This window comes from Paramisgurnus dabryanus, chromosome 15 (assembly GCF_030506205.2).
Source record: "Paramisgurnus dabryanus chromosome 15, PD_genome_1.1, whole genome shotgun sequence".
Taxonomy (NCBI): Eukaryota; Metazoa; Chordata; class Actinopteri; order Cypriniformes; family Cobitidae; genus Paramisgurnus; species Paramisgurnus dabryanus.
The window spans coordinates 29430099-29453863 of record NC_133351.1 but is presented as its reverse complement, the minus strand read 5'-3'; the positions used below and the strand labels follow the sequence as shown (position 1 = coordinate 29453863).

Below are 23765 nucleotides of genomic sequence, written 5' to 3'. Positions count from 1 at the left end.
CTTTGATCTTTTGAACTTTTTGAAGATTTATTTGTGACTGTTAGATAAATCGTGACACACAGTCTGATATCTATTCTGAATCACAAAGGCGATATTATACACAGCTCTTTCATGTATTTTGGCTCTTTGATCAGTAGGAAGTTCTTATATCAATAAAAACACTATGGGGTGGTTTTCCGGACAGGGCTTATCCTAGTCCCAGACTTAAATTCATGTTTGAGCTGCCTTTATTTTAAAAACATCTTAAGTGCCATTGTTTTGTCTCAAGTTCCACACCAGTGTTGTTTTTTGTAAAAACCTCCAAAATGACCAATATTAATAAGGCCTAGTTCTGGATTAATCTAAACCCTGTCCGGGAAACCGCCCCAAAGACTTAGTCATTTATAACATGCATTTAAAAAAGCAACACTCGTCAAACATAATCATTATAGATAATGTTTATTATCATGAAAATACTTGAAAAGGTTTAAAGTAGTGATGGTTGCTTTTGAAACACTGCTTTGTGAGGCTTCGAAACCTTTACGAATCTTTTGTTTCAAATTAATGGTCACGTGAATTATTTGTAAATTATACTGAAAGCATTACACTGTTTTAAACATATTTGCAATTGTTTGTAAAAGATCATTATATTTGAGATCTCGCTGCACTTACACATTTTGACCAGCAGGTGTCACCAGCGTGTATGGTGTTTCAAAAGCTTCGAAACAGTGAATCATTTTGCAATGCAATTGGTTCAACGGATTCAAAGCTTTGAAAAGCTTCATTTCACCCATCACTAGTTTTAAGAACTGTGATATAAATATGCTTATTGCCACTTCGAGGAGCTTCTGGGGTATTTGTGTAACAACGCTTCCCATTGGCCAGAGGTGTCTTACCCGGATATTTACTCGTACCTCATTGGGTCAACAGGGAAGACAGTGAATGATTTTACTTCGTATTTGAAAGTTACTTCGTATTTATATATTATGTCTTTATATTTAGAGTATTGAGTAAACTTTTTCGTCCAGCCATACAACTAACTGGCTTAGCGATATTTCCAGCAATCACTGGATGGCGTTGTTACACAAATTTGACGCTGTGAGAATGAAAGGGACATGTTTTTATATTGACCAAATTAAATGTGTTAATGTATCTTTCGCGCTCTATAGCAGGCAGGGTGGACAGATAAATATTCGACATGTTTAATCTGAGTGATTTCATCGGCTGTGTACAAACGTTGCTTTGTTCCGCTATTTTGTATGGAAGTCAATGGGAAGTCTGGTTTGTTTTCCCCAAAAAAGGGGCGGTGACGAAATTTACAGTCAAGTTCCCGGATGTGCCGGTAGTCCGTATAGTCGCTCCCGAATGTTGCTCATAATTTGCATAAAGTTAAACATTTCTCACGCGCAAACGGTCACTGTGGCTCGTGTCTCCGGATGCTGCCGAGCTTCCATTGAGATCGTTTCGCTCCGCTACTGATAGTTGCTTATAATGTGAATGTACCTTAATTCCTCAATAAGCATAGCAAGCAAATCACATGACTTATGGTTATACCCGTTAGGGACTGTAAATTACACTGTAAAAAGTTGGATCAACTACAAAAATTACTTCAATTGATAATTTCAACTTAAAAATTTAATTTCAAGTTTTTTTTCACTTAAACATATAAGTTGAAAAACGATTTTAGGTAATCGATGTAATTTTTTACGTTGATCTAACTTTTTACACTGTATAAACTCACCCGTACACACAATGTGCAGCAGTCAGTATCCACCGAGATGTAATGACGGAGCCTCCGCACAGATGTTCGCTCTTAAAATGTAAGCTGGCCTGCCAGGGAAACTGGCCCTCAACCGACAGATTTCCACCAACTATACGAGCATTGAACTGAGGTCTGGAGCCACAAGCTGAATATATATACACAAAAAATGAAGAGAGAGCAACACTTAACCAAAACATTTTTAGATGTACGACTGATATGACCTCTTTATTCATAAACGCAGCTTTACGTTTTTGCTACATCATTGCTACAATTTGTAATAGTGAGATAAAAATATATAAACAGTATAAATCTGAACATAAATTTCACATACAATCTGGTATAATTAGCGTTTTCCAGGAAAAAGGTCTATAACTATATAACAATTAATAATACATTAAATTATAATATATACTTGTGCTTACCTATACACTTCAGAGTTGTTACCCTCCCCAAAGTGCACTGGGTTTTACTAAGAAAAAAGTAGCAAAATTATATAGATGGATGAGGAACAGATGTTTAGTGTTCATTATATTTGACTTTGAGACTGTGTGGGCTCACAGTGAATGTTTTAAAGCATTTAATTAAAAGCATAATGTAAAATAATTACATGAAACTTGAGTATTTAAGGTGAGGTGCATGATCTCTGAAAGCCCATGTTGACATTTGAAATCACCTAAACAAACACGCCCCTTATCCCTATAGAGACAGAGCGCCGCGCGTCATAACCTGAAAACCACGCCCACCGGGGGGGAAAACAATCCAACCGTCTCCATTGACTTTGTATTGCGAGAGGCTGCCTCCTTGTCATTTCTGGCTTATAACAAAAAACAGAATAATGCCTAAAAACTGCTGTGTGACAATATGTACAGCTAACAAGCCAAAGAACCCAGAAATAAGTTTTTATAAGCTGTCGAGCCGTAAAACCCTGTCTTTAAGGAGAATAAAGTGGATCGCCGACTACGTTTCCCCCTATTGGACGCAGTTCTACTAATAGTATTACTATGAAAAGTTGCCTGTTTCCATTTTTGTGTCTTTAAACGCTCGTTTTTGGGGTCGACAGCTTATAAAAACTTATTTACAGATTAAAATTAAAAACAGAATAATACATAAAAGCTGCTGTGTGGCAAGGTGTACAGCTAAAAAGGCAAAAAACCCAGAAATAAGTTTTTTTTAAGCTGTCGACCTCATAAAACGAGCGTTTAAAGAAACAAAAGTGGAAACAGGCAACTTTTCATAGTACTTCTATTAGTAGAACTGCGTCCACTAGGGGGAAACGTAGTCGGCGATCCACTTTATTCTCCTTAAAAGCTGTGTTTTACGGCTCGACAGCTTATAAAAACTTATTTCTGGGTTCTTTGGCTTGTTAGCTGTACATATTGTCACACAGCAGCTTTTAGGCATTATTCTGTTTTTTGTTATAAGCCAGAAATGACAAGGAGGCAGCCTCTCGCAATACAAAGTCAATGGAGACGGTTGGATTGTTTTCCCCCCGGTGGGCGTGGTTTTCAAATTTGCATATCGGCGCTCTGTCTCTATAGAGACAGAGCGCCGCGCGTCATAACCTGAAAACCACGCCCACCGGGGGGGGGAAACAATCCAACCGTCTCCATTGACTTTGTATTGCGAGAGGCTGCCTCCTTGTCATTTCTGGCTTATAACAAAAAACAGAATAATGCCTAAAAGCTGCTGTGTGACAATATGTACAGCTAACAAGCCAAAGATCCCAGAAATAAGTTTTTATAAGCTGTCGAGCCGTAAAACCCTGTCTTTAAGGAGAATAAAGTGGATCGCCGACTACGTTTCCCCCTATTGGACGCAGTTCTACTAATAGTATTACTATGAAAAGTTGCCTGTTTCCATTTTTGTGTCTTTAAACGCTCGTTTTTGGGGTCGACAGCTTATAAAAACTTATTTACAGATTAAAATTAAAAACAGAATAATACATAAAAGCTGCTGTGTGGCAAGGTGTACAGCTAAAAAGGCAAAAAACCCAGAAATAAGTTTTTTTTAAGCTGTCGACCTCATAAAACGAGCGTTTAAAGAAACAAAAGTGGAAACAGGCAACTTTTCATAGTACTTCTATTAGTAGAACTGCGTCCACTAGGGGGAAACGTAGTCGGCGATCCACTTTATTCTCCTTAAAAGCTGGGTTTTACGGCTCGACAGCTTATAAAAACTTATTTCTGGGTTCTTTGGCTTGTTAGCTGTACATATTGTCACACAGCAGCTTTTAGGCATTATTCTGTTTTTGTTATAAGCCAGAAATGACAAGGAGGCAGCCTCTCGCAATACAAAGTCAATGGAGACGGTTGGATTGTTTTCCCCCCCGGTGGGCGTGGTTTTCAAATTTGCATATCGGCGCTCTGTCTCTATAGAATCTAGACCTTCTGTTGATAGACCCGCCCCACACGCAACCCAGGCAACGATGTCCGTTAGTAGACATGCCCATTACTGCTGATTGGCTTCAAGTGTGGTTTGATACTCAACCTGACTCTCTTTTTCAAAGTGTTTTTTCAAAAATCATGCACCCCGCACTTTAAGCTGTTGGCTTCAGAACAAAGGAAACCCTGGGTGTTCTGGGGTATGACTGAGGTGGTATTGTGCGCAGAAAACTTTCCAGGTTGAAATATGATGCCAATTCAATAACCTTTATAGTGAAAAGAAAGCACAGCTCTCAGGTTTTATACATTTTTGGAGTGTAATTTAATATTTTAGGGAGGGGGGCACAGGTGTTTGCAGCAGCTGCCCTGCAGCCCCACACAAGTCTCTCAAGTTTTTGCTAGCAGTTCAATTTTACTATTGTTTATAATTGACCAGCACAATCAGAAATTATTATAATTAGTAAGTCTGATAAAAGACAGACAAATTCATCCAAATAAAATAAAATAGTTTAATGTATTTTAATAATATAAATGTATCTAAATTCCAGATCTGGCCCCAAACCAGACAACTGAACAGCACTGCTCATCCTACTGTACACATACAATAGGATTCCAGAATTTGCCATCAGCATGTATTTTAAGCTGTGTGTTTTAGAGAGATAAGCGTACAAATTTCAGCTTAGGAATGGTGTTGTGTGATGCCTAGATGACAGGACAATAGTAATGTAATCTCTAGTCCTTTCATAATTTAGTTTCCTTAGTTTCAGTTAAGTTACCTTAGTTCATCTTAGTTAGCTAAAGCTTCTGGTTGCAAAGCAGTTGAAGAGTTTTTGACTGAATCATCGCATCTTGTTCTTCCAACTTTTACCGCGCATCCAGGTGGATGAAATCAGACTTTTCCGTATGATTTCTCAAATCATTCTCGCAGGACTTTGATGTCATCTGCATGTCGATTCTTGCGACACTGTGGCCCTGTCCCAAATGGGACTCTCCGGACATGACATCATGTAGTGCAGACTTTAGGGACCCTTGACACGGGTCCACGAGGGTGCACCGGAGTTGTATTTTGGGACCGACTCGAGCGCCATGCCGGAAATAGAAAGAGAAGTTGCCCATCAGTGTGAACTCCTCCCATCCATCGTCAGATTAGTCTGACTGCTCTTTCGCAAGGACTTCTGTGTTGTTAAAGTGCGTGAAGCCTACAGCAGTACAGGCTTTGCCAAAGCTGCATCAAGCGTTCAAAGGGGGCTCTGATGAGCATACTTCGGAGCGTAAAAATTAGAGATGGGACGCCCTATGGACTCGTAGACTAAGCGAGCACGCACAATTTAAGGCCACGAGACCAAAAGTCCACATGAGTGCCCCATTTGGGACAGGGCCAGAAGCTGTGTTCCAACACATTCGTTCTAAGAGTGTATACGCAGCGTATAGGCTGAACCGCAACCACGTCGTCAAAACAAATCTGATTGGCTAATACACACTGTAAATTAAATCATTTTGAAATTACTAAAATGATCCCTCTCATCATCACACACCCTTAACATGACATACAAAACATCTTGGAACAGAAACAAACAACAATCAGAGATATTAAAAGCTATCATTTTATTCTCATCGCAGTTTGAAATCCGCGCATGGATTGGACACCCTACGGACTCGTAGACTAAGCGAGCACGCGCAATTTAAGGCCACGAGACCACATGAAGTGTGCCATTTGGGACAGGGCGAAGGATGCATTTTGAGGCTTCATTTTAAGTATCATTCAAATTGGGACGGCCTTAGGCCCTGTCCCAAATGGCACACTCCGGACTTGTAGTCCTCCTCAGAGTCCACACTTTGATGACATCACGTAGTCCAGACTTAAGGGACCCTTGATGCAAGTCCACGTGGGCTGCAACGGAGTTGTATTTTGGGACAGACTCGTGCCGCACACCGGAAATAGGTAGAGAAGTTGCCTGTCAGTGTGAACTCCTCCCTTCTGTCATCCGATTGGTCTGTTTGCCCTTTCGAAAGGACTTCTGGGTTGGTAAAGTGCGCGAAGCCTGCTGCAGTGTCAAGGGGGCAAAGGAGGCGCTGATAAGCACACTTTAAAGCGTAAAAATGACAGATGGGACACCCTAGTGACTCGTAGACTAAGCGAGAACGCGCAATTTAAGGCCACGAGACCGAAAGTCTACATGAAGTGCACCATTTGGGACAGGGCCTTACTAGCCTTCAGTCGCGCTGCTGTGACGCAATCTGTCTTAGAATACGTCCTTCAAAAGTAGGGGTGCTCCGATCAATGCCGATCTCACTAAAAATACGTGGCCGATCACTATTCGGAATCAGACAGCTGATCTTATTCACAGCTATTACAAGTACTACGGTTTTTGATCAGTAAGTCCTTATCGATCTGAAATCACTGTTAGTTTGAATCGATTATAATATGCATTTGAAAAAGCAACACTCGTCAAACATAATTACTACACATATTCTTTATTATCATGAAAATACCTAAATAAGTTTGAAGAACAGCAATATAAATATATCCTTAAGCCATTTCCTGGAGCTGCGTGTGTATTGTTCTTCGTCTGCAGCGCATATTGAGTTTCTGTACGAGAGTGCCCTCTGGCTTTTGGATGTAGCAGCATTTCACAGTAATTCATGGAAAAACATAGCAAGCGCTATCGGCTGATTGATCGGAGCATCCCTATTTGAAGGTTGCAGTCTTTCAATTAGGAACAGCTTGAACACACCTAAAAATTCCAGGCAGCCATGAACTCCGCAGAGAACCTCCATGTGTACATCTACGCCTCATCCATTATTTGTATAGCAGTTCTCAGTGTGAAATACAAGGTGTGGCGTGTGAACTGGCTGATATGCGTATGTCTCACTGTGACTGGGTGAGACTTGATAGCCCTGAGAAAGTAACTGACCCAGAATGTACATTACTTTATAAAACCTTAGCAAATACATACAGCAGCAACATTCTTGCAACCTACACAGCATCATATTGACAAGCTACAATGTCAGATATTATACAAGAATATGTGACATGACATTGTATCTGGTCACTTTAACTAGGTGGGTTGCAAGAATGTTGCTGCTGTTGCTTTTTCATTTTGTAGCACATTTCTTCCTGGGTGAACGGGTTTTTGCAGTTCAGTTAATACTGTAAGACATTCTGGACATAGCTTAGAGGCCTCATACAAGGGCCGTTTCTCAATCGGAAGGCTGCAGCCTCCAGAGGTTGCATATAAATGCCGTACCAAGCCTGGTTTATTTAACCCTCACAGGACCCTATTTTCCTATATATGTTAGAGTTCCCTGGGGGTAAAAATGACACCAGAAATTAAAAGGGTGATTACAAAAAATATATACATTTTTAATGATACAAATAATATATCATTTTTTTGGTTTACTTCAGATCTATATAAAAATGCTGTGTTTTGGGAGATATGAAGTACTTTTGTACCTGTTCACCACTCAATTCCTCAACTACACCATTAGCTTGCTGGTAAAATATCAAATTTTTATGAAAAATTCACATAAACTATTTTCTATATATGATTTAAATTGTTTTTAGATATTGGTCTAGATGTTATGTGTTGAATTCGACCATTTGGTGTTTAGAAAAAAAAAAACAGTTTATGGTTACAGTTTAGGAAATAAATTATTTTGACCAGCAGATGCCCATGGAGACCCATTCATTTTACTGATGTGGCCAACTGCTCAACATCAATACTTTAGTGAAACATTTTGTGAATTTATGTTATTATAAACATTAGAAGTGACATTAAAAATAAATATTATTTCAAATAGTAGAATTTTTTTAAAGTTTTTGATGCATTTTGAAATATCTGTTTTTACAAAATGCCATAGAAATTTGACTAAATGTAAGGGTGTTTTTCTGTGTGTGTGTCTGTCTGTCTGTCTGTCCGTCCGTGTGTGTGTGTGTGTGTGTGTGTGTGTGTGTGCGTGCGTGCGTATTTGTGACTTTATCTTTATGTGTGTGTAAGTATGTGTTTGAGTGTGTTTGTGCATGTGTGTGTGGGCACGCACACACTTGTGTGAGCATTTTACATATTTGTTTTGCATCTGTGGCTGTTTTTTTGCCAAATTCTGTAAAAAAGTTCTCTGTGGCAGTCATACCTTTGTGTTTGTTTGTTTGTTTGTGTGTGTCTGTTTGTGTGTGATTTAGCATGTCTTTTCTATATTGCATTTGTGCTCTAGTACCAGGCCTACCTTTCTATGTCAAAATTTTCAGATTTATTCTGGATGCATTGATTTTATTTAATGAATAACAAGAACATTTTTTTTTTTTGCATTTCCCATTTATTTCAACTGGGGTCATTTTTAATCCCAAAGGGCCTCTTTTGGTGAATTTTTTACACCTCTTTAGAATGACCGAATCAAGCCCAGTTTTTTTATATGAATCTTGACAGATAATCTGGAAAAGTCACAAAATCTTTTTCCACTGAGATGAAGGGAACCATGTTTTTTAACTAAATAAAAGTGGCTTTGGGGTAAGATTGACCCCAAGGGTCTTCCGATTTGAGAAACATACTGCAGCCTTCCGATTGAGAAACAGCCCTTGTATAAGGCCTCTGAACTATGTGAGTAATGCTTTTCGCCTACTGCAGTATATGGAAGTAGGTAGTTTTAGTTGGACGTGGAAAAGTGCTTAGCATCGCATCAGGGTCTGAGCAGACATATGCACAGTTGTTTCTACAATTGCCAAGCACACTAATTAGGTATCGTTTAAAGGCGGACATTTGAAACTGTTTAGCTGCACACAATTTCAAGTTCATTTGCGGTTTATAGATTTTACATCTGAAAGTGAAGCATCTGCACGTTTTCTGTGCATACCGGTACATTTGTTGTATAAATCAAAGTACGCACTTTTGATAAATGATTGTAAGATTCAATTTTAGGATGCAGCATTTTAAAAATAAGGCCCGAGGTGTTTTATATATTGCTTACTGGCCCAATTATATATTTTGAAGGTTCCTTTATCAATGTCATTTGAACAACTGCTTGCAATGCTTGCTTAAGAAATCATCACAAACTAAAATATGAAGAGACTGTGTTATATCACACCTGATATCAGTAAAGCTGTGTATCCTGATGGGTTGTTTGGAACTTGTTTGGTTCAGACTTATTGACACCAGGTTACTTTGCAAGTCCTGTTCAATAGAAGATAGAGGAAGCGGATTTGACCCCACATATCTATCAGAAAAGTGGAGAATAAAAAAAGCGTTATGTTACAAGCAGAAGCATAATAGTAGCTCTTCACCAGCTCATCTGGTGGAGCACCTTTATTTTTTTTAAGGGTGTAAACACTCATCCGGACTGATATATGAACATATCTACAAGACTGCCTTGGTCAACAGATGGCATGCTTGAAATATTTATAGACTTATGATAGGGCTGCCTAATAAACAGACCAATCAAACATTTTAAATGTCATTATTTACAAACTGCTGACAGGTTAAGTCTTAAGTCCACACCTAAAGATTAGCCGTTTCTCAACATGCGTTCTTGTCTGTACTTGCGTTCTTGTGGACTTGTGAAACGTCATCAGTCGCGGCCCAAGTACTGTTCCAATTCAAAGTTCGCATCAAGCCCAAGTTCACATAAAATCCCCGGATGTGTTCTTGATCCGCCCATTTTATCGAGGATGCATCAGAGGAGACTTGTGTGGACTTATGACAGCGAAGTTTCCCAGAATGCATTTCGCGTCAGGAGTTCGTTCTTCCGAGTCTGAACTTGCAAGTTCGAACTACGAAGGACACAAGTCCGAGTTTGGCGTACTTGGTATTGAGAAACGGCTATTAAGAGGGATTCTGCTGTTCTCATTAGTTTCAGGGTGTGAGAAGGGAGGGTTTTGCAAAATGCACAATTGTATTTAGTACCTTGAGTAACCAAGCTGTCTGCAAGCAGAGAGCGACAGGTCATCAGTCCATCCATCAGCACAAACAGTCCTCCAAACTCCATCATTGAGTACCTGAAGTACAGAGCTCTTACCACTCAAACGCACTACACACACACATAACACATTATTCAGCATTATTCATGTATTCAGCAACAGCCATGGACATTACAAATACAGGACATTTAGATGTCTAAAGGAATTATTTTTTATTCGTCTGGCTGCTAAATATTGTAATTTTATATGTATTTAGGGGATGTCAAAACATCTTTTGTTGGTCTCGAAATATCATTCCTGACAGAAACATAGTCTCATAGGGGGCCGATCACACAGAACACGTTTATGGCAGGTGCCTTTTTTGAAAGAATGTGTATGGGCGCTGTTTAGCCGCTCCGGCGCCACCTCCCTCACCACTTGTTTTTGAAGGAGCGCTTTAAGTGGAAAAGCGTCCAACGTCATTCGCTTTTTGTCTAGTGGCATGAGGGGAGAGGTGGGCTTTTCGTTGTGGTGACATAAGTTTATAGTTCTGTCTCCTGTGTGTTTGTGCACCTATCACCCTCGATCAAGGTCAGAGAAAACATCCTCTTTTTAAAGTTTCTGTTAATATGACAGATAACAGCAAAAGAGAACTCACACTTTAATGTTTGATTGACATTAACAGCTGCCTCAATATTTGCCTAGCAAAAGGCAGTGTACCACACCTTGCATTTCCAAACTTTACCAGTGCATTGTTCAATGACTGATAAACAAAGCAGAAGTCGACATCTGCCTGGCGTTTTAACGCTTTGATGTACACGCCCCACCCGAATCTTAACCATAGCATACCTCTAAAATCAGAGGGCTGTCAATAGTGTCTGGATCTTTTCGGTCATGTATGTGTTTAGTCTTGTTTTTAATGACAGGGTCCTGACAGCCCCGTGTCCTTGTCTTGTGTCTGTGTGGAGAGTCACGTGGCCAGTGTTGTGTTATGTGTGCCGTCTCTAGTCTTGACCCCACCCCCTTGTCTCCTTGTTAATTATTCATTATTAGTTAACACCCTTCACCTGTGTGTCCTCATTACCTAGTTTAGTTCTCCCCTATTTAATGCCATTGTGTCTGATGTAGAGATGCGCGGATGGGCTATTATTTCATCCGCAACCGCATCACAAAACTCATCATCCGTCCGCCATCCATCCGCACCAACGTTTCTGACCAGTTTTCAAAACCGCACCCGCCCGCCATCCGCTGACTGGGCGATGCAAGACGCTGCTGATGACAGCCGCGAGACTAGAAAGCTCTAGAATATCAGCAGTGAACTCAGTCTCCGATCGGCGCACACGGGACAAAAATAAATAAATAAATAAATAAATAAATAAGTAATGCCTAAATTAAACGCACAAATTACATAGTCTGCACTGGTGTCATCCTGATTTACCACTTTGTAAAACTTATTCCAGGCAAACCTTTTCTGAGCTTCTATTTCCTTTGTTTTTAATGCTCATTTTTTGAGGCGTTGATAAGAGCTATGTCAAAATGCGTCCTCATTTCTCTGCGCTGTTAATGATAGAACGAATGGATTCTTAACATGCCGAGGCTATCCCAAACAATTAAAACCTTTATTAAATAAAAGTGTATTAGAAAACTTTTTCTTGTCACTGTTTTAGTATTATAAGTTATGTTTTGTGTTAATATTATTCTGTTTATGTTGATTATTTGATATACTGTTGAATAGTTTAATCTACATCAATGTGTCATATTTTCTAAAATAAATTAATATTTTTGATTACATATTTATTTTAATAAGTCAGAAATGTCTCCGCTGTTTTCTGCTGACAGGCGCGGTGGGGGCTACTGGGGGCGCGTGCAACAGGTGACGCAAATTATGGGTCCTCAGAAGGCTAGACCGTCTCATTTCAGTTCTCTTTGAGAACTTCTGAGGCTGCCACCCTGAAAGACAGAGTGCTCACCTTTTAAGGTTGCATGCTTAGAAGGACACAGCTAACAAGCAGTCGATCCGCCACCCGCCCGAATCTAATTAAAATATTATTTTTCGTCACGTCATCCGCCCGATCCGCGGTTTATCCGCGGAGTCCGCGGCTGTAACCGCCAACCGCGCATCTCTAGTCTGATGTCTTGTGCCAGATCCTTGTGTGTCCTGTGCGACACCGTCAGGAGTCCGTCTTGTTTTGCCCTGTCTTGAATGTTATTATTTGAATTCTTGCCCTGTTTACCCCCCTCGAGGGAGTTTTTGTTGTTTAAAATACCTTTTGGTTCTGTCCTACCCATTCCTGACAAATACAGGTAGGCTGTCAAGAATGTAAACAAGCCCTAAAGCTAACATTAATTTTAAACCTTACATTTACATTTATTTATTTAGCAGACGCTCTTATCCAAAGCGACATACAATGAGAGAGGATTTAGCTCATTTTGTCAATGAGCTAACATAAAGTGCAGATTACAATGTCATGTTTACTAGTAGCTAGGAACAAAGTGAAAAACATAGAAAAGGATTTATTTTGACAGTTGTTAGTCAGGTGAATGTGGAAACGGTTTGTGTTCAGGTGTATCTTGACGGTTTTTGTATATTCGGCTGGATTGGAGGCTGGCAATTACACCAGAGTAGAACAAAATAGGTAAACATTTTTGTGACAGATTTAGGGTGCACTTACACTATCCTGACCAAACCGTGCTTTGGTGTGTTTGACTCCCAAAGCCTGGTTCGTTTAACTAGTGTGATCGCTATGTACCTGCCCGGGTACGGTTTGGTTTATCGCGCCCTGGCGGGCTTGCAGAGGTGGGCTTGAGCGCAGTTCACTTAAGGGGGTCGCACACCAGACGGGGGTTGCAGTTCAGCGCCACACCGTTCTAAAAAATTTAACACCTTGTTTTCTATGAGTGTACGCACAAAGTGCAACTTACATAGTTTAACATTAACTCTTTCACCGCCATTGACGAGATATCTCGTCAATTAAGAGAAAACGCTTCCCCGCCAATGACGAGATTTTCCGTCTTTCCGCAATACCGCTATTATCCACCACTATTATCCGCAACTTTTTAAACCCGGAAGTATTGCCCTATGGCAAGCGGCTGCATGTCCGTGTCTGTTTTAAAGATCGCTCTGAATGGGAACTCTATGAAAAGTCCGTCACAAAAATGGAATTATCTCTGCTTTTTGCTCAAAATGTGGTGTTTTTGCAGAAACCTACCCATATTCAAAAGCTGATTACAAAAGAACCACTGAAGGTAGGATGAAACGTTTTTTTTTTTTTTTGTTTGAAAGCAGAGTTTATATATTTAAAGAAGAACATTTTCTGGAAGGCATTAAACTTTGGTGAAAATCATGAAAAACGCTGGCGCTGGCTGGCAGCTTTTTTTAAAAACGCTGGCGGTGAAAGAGTTAAATAACATCATATTTGTCCCAAATCATTAACGATTAACATTGGCTGCTAACGTATATTTTCCATTTTGAAGTAGACGCTATCTGACTAAGCTTGCGCTATTTAATGTGCACTTCCGGTTCTACGATACCTGGGAGTTGTCCTAGATGTGACTCGACGTGGCGCTGAGCTGCGCGTCTGGTGTGTGCCCCCCCGTAAGGCTCAGGTGTGGAAGGCGCAGTGTGATCGCTAATCGGACCAGATCGTGTTTCAAAAGGAGAGACATCAGTTGCGTGACCACTCACCTTCATCTGCTTTCGTTAATTATTATTCACACATCAGTGTTACATAAATGTCTACACTGCACACGCAACAGATCAACTTAGCAATATGATAGGCATGTGAGAGGGCTGTTTGTCATCGTGCACCAAATGACTCTAAATAAAAAAACAGACTTAACATTACAATGGGTTCCAGTGTTAAGAGAGCACTTTTCTTCCTGCTTTGTTCAAAACATTTTCCTCATGATGAAAGCACGCCTGAGCTCATATCGATAAAGGTACAGTGTGAGTGTGTGCTTCTAGGGGAGTAGAGACAATCACGCGGGGGCATGGTTTGGTTTGGATAGTGTGTGTGCACCCTTGGTGTGTTGTTGTCATGGAACAATTAGGCTTCGCTTATTCATTGAACCTGAATTCAGTAATTCTACAATCTGATTGGTTGACAAAAATGTTGTTTCAGGAGGACCAACAATGTTAATTCAGAAACTTGTCCTATAGTACTTTTTGTCCTACTTTTGGCCACTTGTCCTTATGTTATTTTATTAGCCTACAATTTTTTTTCCATCGCTGTTATTTTCATCACAGAATTAAATGTGCTTTGAAATGTGCTGGAAATGTTCTGAAATTTCAAATAAAAGTCAAATATACTGGACATTGGATGTTATAGCAGACCAGCAAAACAAGCAAATGTAAAACTTTATACGCTTTTATATGTTTGTGCATATTTGGAGTGTGAGAGTATTATACAAATTCCCCAAATGCTTGTTCCCATACAAAGAAACACAAACAATCATAACTAAAACATTTATATGGGCTTGTCAACATCTGACTCAACCATGGCTTAAAACAATCCAGCTCTTTTCAAGTGTATACTATATAAGTATACATGGGTTATTTTCAACAATGGGTTTAAAAGCATTGTAATTTAACCTATCCTGGGCTGTTACTGTAAACAAAATGCTGTAGTAATGCAGCTGTTTGCCAGTAACTTACTGTAGATTTAAATTTATGTTATTTACTGGCAACACTTTGTTCAAAGAGAAATAAACATTAAACATGAATAAGTCTTCGGGTCCTACTTTAACGATCTGAAACGCAAGTGCGAAGTGCAATGCGCAAGTGTGGGTGGATCTTGGGCGCTGTTGCTATTTTCCCGACGGGAGAAATAACTCTTGCGCCAGGCGCAAATCAATAAGGGGTTGGTCTGAAGTAGGTTCATTATTCATTGGTGTGGTTTGGGCGTAACGTCAAATAAACCAATCAGAACGCTATCCAACATTCCCTTTAAACGCAAGTGCGCAAGTTCCATGGCGGGTTGCTATTATTATGACGGATTTACCAGGCGCATGCCAGGAGCGGTTCACAGCCGAGGAGACCGACGTTCTTTTAAGAGCAGTCAAAGACCGAGAAGTTGTTTTGTATGGGGATAGGAGAAACCCGCTCAAATCAGCGTAGATTAAACAGGCGTGAGAGGAAATAGCCACAGTTGTCTCATCAGCTGGCATCCCCATCGTTGAACCAAGCGCTACAATGATGTCAGGAGACGGGGGAATCCCAAGCTTGCCAGCATAAATCGGGCACGCCGTGTAACGGGAGGTCGATCTGCCTCTACACATGACCTGACGCCAGCAGAGGACATCGCTGCGTCCACCCTCACCGCTGAAAGGGTTTGGGGGCTTTGAAATCAGACCCAAGAAACGCATACATTAAGGTTTCTTATGAAAACATTTGAATTATTATTTACATAAAATAAACGTAATACAACCACACAACAAACTTATGAAAATATTTTAATCGTTATTTGCATGAGAATTTTTTAACGCAGCCACACACAATAAATAAAAACTATCACCACAATGCTCACCACTATGATTTTCCCTTATCTTATGTGTTAATATTTTTTATTGTAACAATTTATGATTTGCAAAAATAACTCTTGCATCTGTGTAGATTAGATAAGCAAAGTGTATGCGCGTTGTGCACGCTATACATTATGGTCAAGCATTCGCCCTTAAAATAGCATAGTGAACCACGCGCAACGCGCCACTGACTTTAGACTAGTTTTTTTTGGTCAGTGGCGCAATTGTTTTTTGAAACTGCAAAATAGCATCAGGGATGGTTTGCGCCAGGACACGCCTCCTTTTTTGCGCTGAACCGCCCAGGGAGCGCAAGTTCATTCCCTAGTTTGCCGACGTGCGTCAATTGAGCTGGGTTTAAAAAACTGTAAACAAACAGCTGCCAGTAATACAGTCATTTCAGATTTTTTACAGTGTGTGGTTGGGTCAAATATAGGGTGACCATACGTGCCATTCTTCCCGGATGCATCCCGTCCAGGATTTCGGTGTGTCTTCCGGAAGTCGTATTTGTTGACCGCATACGCCATTTGGTTAAAAACATAAGATATACTATCGTAGTTTCATTCTTACCTTAAAATGTAATGGTTGCTTTTCTGTAATAATAATAATAATAATCCTCTATGACAAATGCGGTCGACAAATACGACTTCCGGAAGACGAAAACAAAATCCTGGACGGGATGAGTCCGGGAAGAATGGCACGTATAATGATCTATAGGGATCAAATATGAACTTTCTGGATTAGCTTCATCCAATGGCTGGGTTTTTCCCTTTTTGCCCAGTGCTGGGAAAGCATTTTTTGAAGTGTACTTACCACAACTAAGCTCATCTTCACCATGCTCACAGTCTACGTTCCCATTACACTGAGCAGATAGGCTGATACATTCAGACGAACCACATCGAAACTTCCCCACACAATTTAAGCCAACTAATGAGAAAGATTAAGATATTTAAACTTAAATTATGTGGGATAGGTAATAATGATCTATATTTATTTCACCACACCCTTGATACACAATGGCAAAATGTTAAGTTGTACTTAATTCTAAATGCTTAATAAGACTCTTTTCTTAATAAGAAAATGAAATTAATGATGATTACTGTATTACAGTGTAAACAAAAAATCATAAAATTAAGAAAAAAATTAAATCTGAATAAAAATGTATTTACACAAAAAATTGTATTAGATAATGCCTAGACTAACAGACATCTTTTGCACAACACAGAGCATGTGAATAATTCAGTGCTGTGTGTTGGTTCATTTTTACTACAGGTGTGTTTCGTACCAAGGACATCATACTCACCTCCCAATCCAATGCCCAACACAAAGATAACGACGAGCAGTACACAAGCCCCAATGAGTATCTCAAACCGGCGTGCAAACAGACTCCCACGTAATGTTTTCTCCTCATCTAGATTGTTATTGGTTAAAGAGGATGACATGTCACAGTGTCTTGAGAGTAACTCAACCAAGGCTAAGTTTCAATGGCCTCTTTTTAAAATTAGGTGCTTGGAAACATTTTTACACAATAATGTAAATTCAAAAGTTATATTTGAGATAGCAGTTTAGTTTAGGGTCCAATTCTCACTTATAACCTGTTGCTTATTAGCATGCATACTTCTAGGATACTGGCGGTTTATTAGTACTTACACTCAGTACTTACAGGAGTTTACTGAGGCAAAGCCGTAGTTAAAGGTCCCGTTTTCCTGTGTTTTAGAAGCTATGATTGTGTGTATGGTTTGTAACAAATAATGTGTTCATGTTTCGTTTGTAAAAAAATGCAGTACTTTTCACACAATGCACTTGGCTTTACACCGCTGTTTTCATTGTCCTAAAATCGGGCTGATGTCTTTCTTGTTCTATGAAGTCCCTCCTTTAGAAATACGTAACGAGTTCTGATTGTGTAGTTTGTTTAGTGGGTTGTGATTCGACAGCAGCTTAGCTTGCCGTTAGCTTAGCTGGCGACTGACGTATTCCTGTGGGCGAAGGTTACTCAAAAACTATTAGGGTGACCATACGTGCCATTCTTCCCGGACGCATCCCGTCCAGGATTTCGGTGCGTCTTCCGGAAGTCGTATTTGTTGACCGCATACGCCATTCGGTTAAAAACATAAGATATACATGGGTTTCAGCTGGCGTCACTCTCTTGTCTTCCGCCATTTTGAGGACCTGAAGTGGTCGCAAAAGAACTAGAAGCTATGCCTTCAATATGTTGTGAGCATCAAAATCGCTATTTTTACAACACTAAGAAGGCTCGACAAAACATGATATTTTGCTCGAAGTATCGCCTGTGTCTCTACACGTGAACTCGAGCATTGAGAACATTGTTTGTGAACAAAGAGTTTACTAAAAAGAAGGTTTTAAACAACTGACTTTGGTTGATTTGGCTTCCGCTCGCCGCCATCTTCCCAGTCTAGATGTATCGATCTGCGAATGGAACGTAAGGAGGGAGGAGAGTAAAGATGGATATCTCCTAAAGCATAGTTACATATAAATGCACAGATAATTCGTTGTTTTGTCGCAAGTGAAAAACAATATTGACCTTCTAGTTGAAAAAGGAGCCTCATATGAGATTCATTCATTCGCATTCAGAAATCGATTATTTCCGTCTGGCAGGGATGACGAGCAGACACCATAACAGCCAAAATCAGTTGTACAAAACTTTCTTTTTATTAAACTCTGTGTACACAAACAATGTTCTCAATGTTCGCGTTCATGAGTAGAGATCCAGGTGATACTTCGAGCAAAGTTTCATGTTGTGACGCGCCGCCTTAGTGTTGTAAAATAGTGGTAGTTCGGTAGCAGCGAACAGCGGCTGGAAGAACGTATCGGGGATTGAGTAGGCATCACACCCAAACCAAGGTATATTTTTTTAAAGTCGCGTTTCTTTTCATGACAGTCGAGGTGCGACATGTTGTCTTTCGTAGCCATTTCCCGTATCCATAAGAATCATAGACAGTAAAAGATAAGAAATCCGTAAATCGTAGCAAGCCAGCCAATGCTTGTCAGTAGCCTACTGGTACTCGGTAGGTCCTCAAGATGGCGGCATAACGTAAAAAGTCACATGACTGAAACCCATGTATACAATCGTAGTTTCATTCTTACCTTAAAATGTAACGGTTGCTTTTCTGTAATAATAATAATAATAATAATAATCCTCTATGACAAATATGACGTCCGGAAGACGAACACAAAATCCTGGACGGGATGCGTCCGGGAAGAATGGCACGTATGGTCACCCTAAAAACTATAATATTGATGTCATTCAACCGAGAAGTAGAGGACTGTAGTCCAAACCTGTCGTTCACTGTAGGCTTTGAAAGGGGACTTCTATTAAAGAAAATATATTGCCTGACAGTGAACTTTGAGCTTTATGATTTTGGAGGCATTATTTATGTTTTTAACAGCAACATTACACACTAAATAAAGTTTGAAAATGGGATCAGGAAAAATGGGACCTTTAATAGGGATAATTGAACCATAAACTAAAGTGCAACCACCCCTTTTAAAAACCTTTTCGGACAAAGTTATGAATTTACAAATCCATGAATCATAGTCATGTTTCTTTGTTCCTAATTTAGTATAACTTGAGGTTGAGGAGGAAACCATTGTAACATATAAAATAAATTATTAATATAAAATTATGGGCCGGTATCCCAGACAGGCCTTATCCTAGTCCCATACTAAAATGCTTGTTTGAGCTGCATTAGATACACCAGTATTGTTTTTTTGTAAGGTGTGTTTGTAAAAACTACTGTGTTTGTAAAAACTCCCCCATATATTTTAATACTTATGTTTTAATATGTTTAAATCATGTGATCATGAATTATTATAATGTACATTCTTGATACCTGTAACAAGGGGCTGGACTTTGGTAACTGGCATTGAAGAGCTGGGCGGGGTCGAAGCATTGTTGTGAGAGTCTTTGCTGTCTCCTGATGTTGGTTTGACAGTGCTGTGGTTTGGTATAGTACTGGCACTTTGACTGTCCAGAGGACTGACGTTGACCGTGTTTTGGTTATCGATTGCAGGAATATCTTCCTCTGTTACAGAGACTACCTCTATTCTCTGCTCCACTGTCCCCTGTGTGAGAGCATGGATACAGTAGGGGTGAGCGGGGCACCAACTAACGCAGGGTAAATTGTAACACGGCTACTTTACATATTTATACAGGGTCGAGCAATCTGTGCTTTTGGTCTTTTCTCATACTGTCAGAAGATGATCTCCTGTGAATTTGTGAAAAGTTTTGATTTGTTTTGGTTAAGATATTGAACAAAGAGTTGGGTGTGCAAGTCACCAAATCCAACCCAATCACTGTCTTGTTACCTAAAACATAACCATTTTGAAACATCTCACTCACAGTAACTGATAGCTGGGATTGAAAACATTTTACACAGCGGGGTTAGCTACAGTAACATAGTGTTACAATTAAACCTCAGTATACAGTGATAATGAAATGAAAACAAATACTACTCATCAAAATGATAACTGTTAAAGGAAAACACCACCATTTTCAATATTTAACTATGTTCTTACCTCAACTTAAACAAATTAATACATCCCTATCTTTTTTCAATGTGTGCACTTAATCTTTGTACAGCGCGTCGTGAATGTGTTAGCATTTAGCCTAGCCCCATTCATTCCTTAGGATCCAAACAGGGATGAGTTTAGAAGCCACCAAACACTTCCATGTTTTCCTTATTTAAATACTGTTACATGAGCAGTTACTCGAGTAAGTATGGTGGCACAAATAAAACATGGCGATTTTTTTTAAGCGGATAAAAATGAGAACTATATTGTACAGCGGAAGAGCACTCAGTTTGCAGCACTTCGACCTAGGCACGCAGTTGAGGTAAGAACATAGTAAAATATTAAAAAACGATTTTAATATAAGGGGAAATAACTCACAGAGATGTGTGTGTTGATTGTGTAAAAATATTTATCTAACTTTAGCATTACTTTGTGTCCCGCTCATAGTTACTATACATCACACATAGAAACAATCAATGATCATTTATACAGATTTGTTTTAGATGCTTCTTTTTCTGAAACAAATAGATGATGCACACAGATGAATGTGTTATTTAAACCAGTTGTACTCAATGTGTGGGCACAACCCCAATATTTGCTGTGAATAGCAATGCAAATAATATATTGCAAGTCAAATTAAGCAGATGCCCACATGCACATGTTGCATGCCACACCCTCATGCTCGAAAATCATGAACACAAGTACAAAATGATAAAACATTATGATCACCTATGCACTATGCTAATTTTTATATATTACGATATTTGCAGAAACGCATGTTAGATTACGTTTGTCAAATGAACAATCTGGATACTGTGTGAAAATTTGTGTCTTGGAGCAAAAATATCATCAAAACTCATATTACTGATCAACTTACCAACACACAAAAACTTAAACATTGCCCCATGGCCTCACCTGTGAATCTATATGTGTGCTCTTTCTGTCCGGTTCTCCATTTACATCCGTCCCGACATCTACACCTGCCGTAGCCTCCAACCCCTCTTGATTTGCCATGATTTACTTCATACATTCATCTTAAACACTCTCAGATATATACAGTTCATCTCAGATTTGTCTGAAGCAAGAAATGAAAGATAAGATGTTACTATGAAATTGGAAAGGCACATCACAGAGAGCAAAATTATACTGAGATCAGGGATACAAAGTCAATTTTACCTAATTGAGTTATAAAATCCATCTTCGTCTGATTAGCCGGCTGGTTTTCTGTAGACATCTACATTTTAGTTTTCATTTAGCTCGACACTGACACAGACTCTTCATGATAAAGTGGGACACTTGAGCAGGGGAGCACTGAGAAGTTGTGTCATTGTGAGAGGAGATCGGATGACCCCAGCATCTCCCTGAACACAAACTCAGGTTACATTAGAACCTGCTGCCCTGATCAAATGCAATGAGGGAGAAAAGATATAGAAAAGACCTTATAATGATCCATTGTGATAAATAATACACTGTCAGACAATGGTCACCTTTCAAAAGGTACGCCTTGCACATAAAAGTTCATATTAGTGCCTAAATATTGGTACAAAATGTATACATATCTGTAACTAAATGGACATTTATTAAGAGTAGTGACCCTGTTACAGCTTGGAACCATTTTTTCTACAAGACCATTTGGCCCTTACAGTATAACTTGATGGAGTTCTGAATGAATTACTGTATGACTGAACAAATGAAATACTGTACATAAAATACATCATTCTGAACAAAAATTGTGCACAGCATAAAAACGAAAGGAAAATTTGTCAACATAAACTGTTGACAGTGTTTTAAATGTGTAAGACGGAGTTTGAATCCTCTGAATACTTTGGTAATTTGAAAATAAATGAAGTTTAAATAAATGTAAGAGGTTTCTGGTGTGCCTAGTTTCTGTGATGCGTTGGCGAGCGTTTTATGGCCGACAGCTTTTCATGTCATATTTAGTAAGAAGTGAATAGGCATTTAAATGTGCATTGTGTAACTTTAAAAGGATCTCTTGACAGAAATGCAATATAATAAGTTTAGCATATTATCAGTGGTGTAGACCTTACATAATAAACTGTTTTTTGTACCTTAGAATGAGACATTTTTATCTACATACACCACAGGTTCCCTTACATGGAAGTCGCCATTTTGCATCGTCATGTTTCTACAGTAGCCCCAGCCTGGTCTCACTGTTAATATGTTGTATTAATACATAACTTTCAAAAACACAAAAATTTTTTATGTTTAAATAGACGCTGAAGCGTACAGTGTAGACATATTTGCATCATTTTATTGTAGCATTATTAAGTTTTTACAGCTACAAAACATATCATAAAGATTGCTGTATTTTCCCTTTAACCATTTTATTGATAAACTGCTGAATCCACTCTGACAATAAATTTTTAAACAACATATTGTGTCCAGGTAAAGATTTAAAGTTGCATATCCCTTATAAGTGTAGATAGGAAGAATTTTCCCACCGGTTAATCGACGCGTCACAAACCCGGTGATCCCGGTTTCACCGGGTGGTAGGGGCTTATAAATGCGCATGCAGACGTGCACATTTTACTTTCACTTTTGAATTACACAAGTGTTTAAATGCAGTGCTTGCGTACGCATGAATTTGCATGCAATGCGAGTGCAACAGCTGGTTTAATTAAGTGCTTGAGCCAGTGTGCGCAGGTAATTCTCACAGAACCCACCAGTCCCAAGCAGAGCAACCAGCTACTTCTCCATAAAGCGCTGCTTGAATGATGGGTTTATTATTTTATTTATTATTATCGCACACTGACAGAAATAAATGAAACCTGACACCGGCTGCTCTGTGACTTGACACGCGTTCAGCTCCACTGAATTCAGGCAGCAGACACATTCAGTTGTTAGTGTGAATACTCTCTAACAAAACTAAATGATTTAATTACACGAAAATATCAAAACGATGGTGAAAGATGGTGTCGCGGTGGGCAAGTGATCTAACCGGTGAGAGTCTGAAGCACCGGTAATCACCGTTCCACCGACTATCGCGGCAAGCCTACAGTTTACTTCCTGGGATTGGTAATGTAGAAAAGACTGACATTATTATAATTCCTCCCACTTTGACTCACAGCCTTTAAGTTAACTCCTGTTAGCATTGCATTGTGACCAAATCTCTCAAACATGGTAAGGAGCGTCACATTTCCGGCTGACATCACAAATTTCAGGCCAATTACAACCAGGTCTTGACCTTGAAACCCGCCAGATGCAGGTAGATTTCCACTGTGGCAGGTAAGACAGCCAATCCCACTAGCCACTTTGGCAGGTTAAATAATTTTTTTTTAGTTATGCATTATGCAAAATGAGAAACAATGTGCAATGCGATACTGGGAAACTACAACTCCCATGAGCACTTTCTGCACCCAGGGCAACGTACAGTAAGGGTTATTTACCATAAACAGCTCGAGCGCTGATTGCAAATGCACGTGACGCAGTCTGAGCGCATACACGCACACTTCGGGAAAGTTATAACAATGGCATGGAAGTGATTGAAGAGATTTAAAGTGTGTGCACACTCTCTGGCCAAGAGCAGAGAGAAAATCATTGCGCATAGCTGAAAGCACACTTCCCAGTTTTGTCCGAAGTTAAAGGAAACCCACGCATCATTTTAATGTAAGCAACTTTTGGGCAACAACAATGCCCTCTCGACATTTGTCAGTAAGTCTTAAAAGCCTTTAAGTCTTAAATCACTTAA

At 39.5% G+C, this 23765-nt stretch overlaps 1 protein-coding gene across 1 annotated transcript in view; it reads right to left on the bottom strand.

The window, feature by feature from the left end:
- Nucleotides 1–21729, bottom strand: part of tmprss3a (transmembrane serine protease 3a) — a 29470-nt gene extending 7741 nt beyond the window's left edge. The window contains exons 1-9 of the mRNA XM_065292999.2: nt 21233–21729; nt 20972–21131; nt 19378–19609; nt 16830–16937; nt 16340–16453; nt 10017–10140; nt 9202–9330; nt 2164–2210; nt 1721–1886 (exon numbers count right to left, since the gene is read on the bottom strand). Of these exons, the coding sequence (XP_065149071.1) occupies nt 1721–1886; nt 2164–2210; nt 9202–9330; nt 10017–10140; nt 16340–16453; nt 16830–16937; nt 19378–19609; nt 20972–21070 (1019 nt within the window). The 5' untranslated portion in view covers nt 21071–21131; nt 21233–21729. The remainder of the gene's footprint in view (nt 1–1720; nt 1887–2163; nt 2211–9201; nt 9331–10016; nt 10141–16339; nt 16454–16829; nt 16938–19377; nt 19610–20971; nt 21132–21232) is intronic.
- Nucleotides 21730–23765: the final 2036 nt, after the last annotated feature.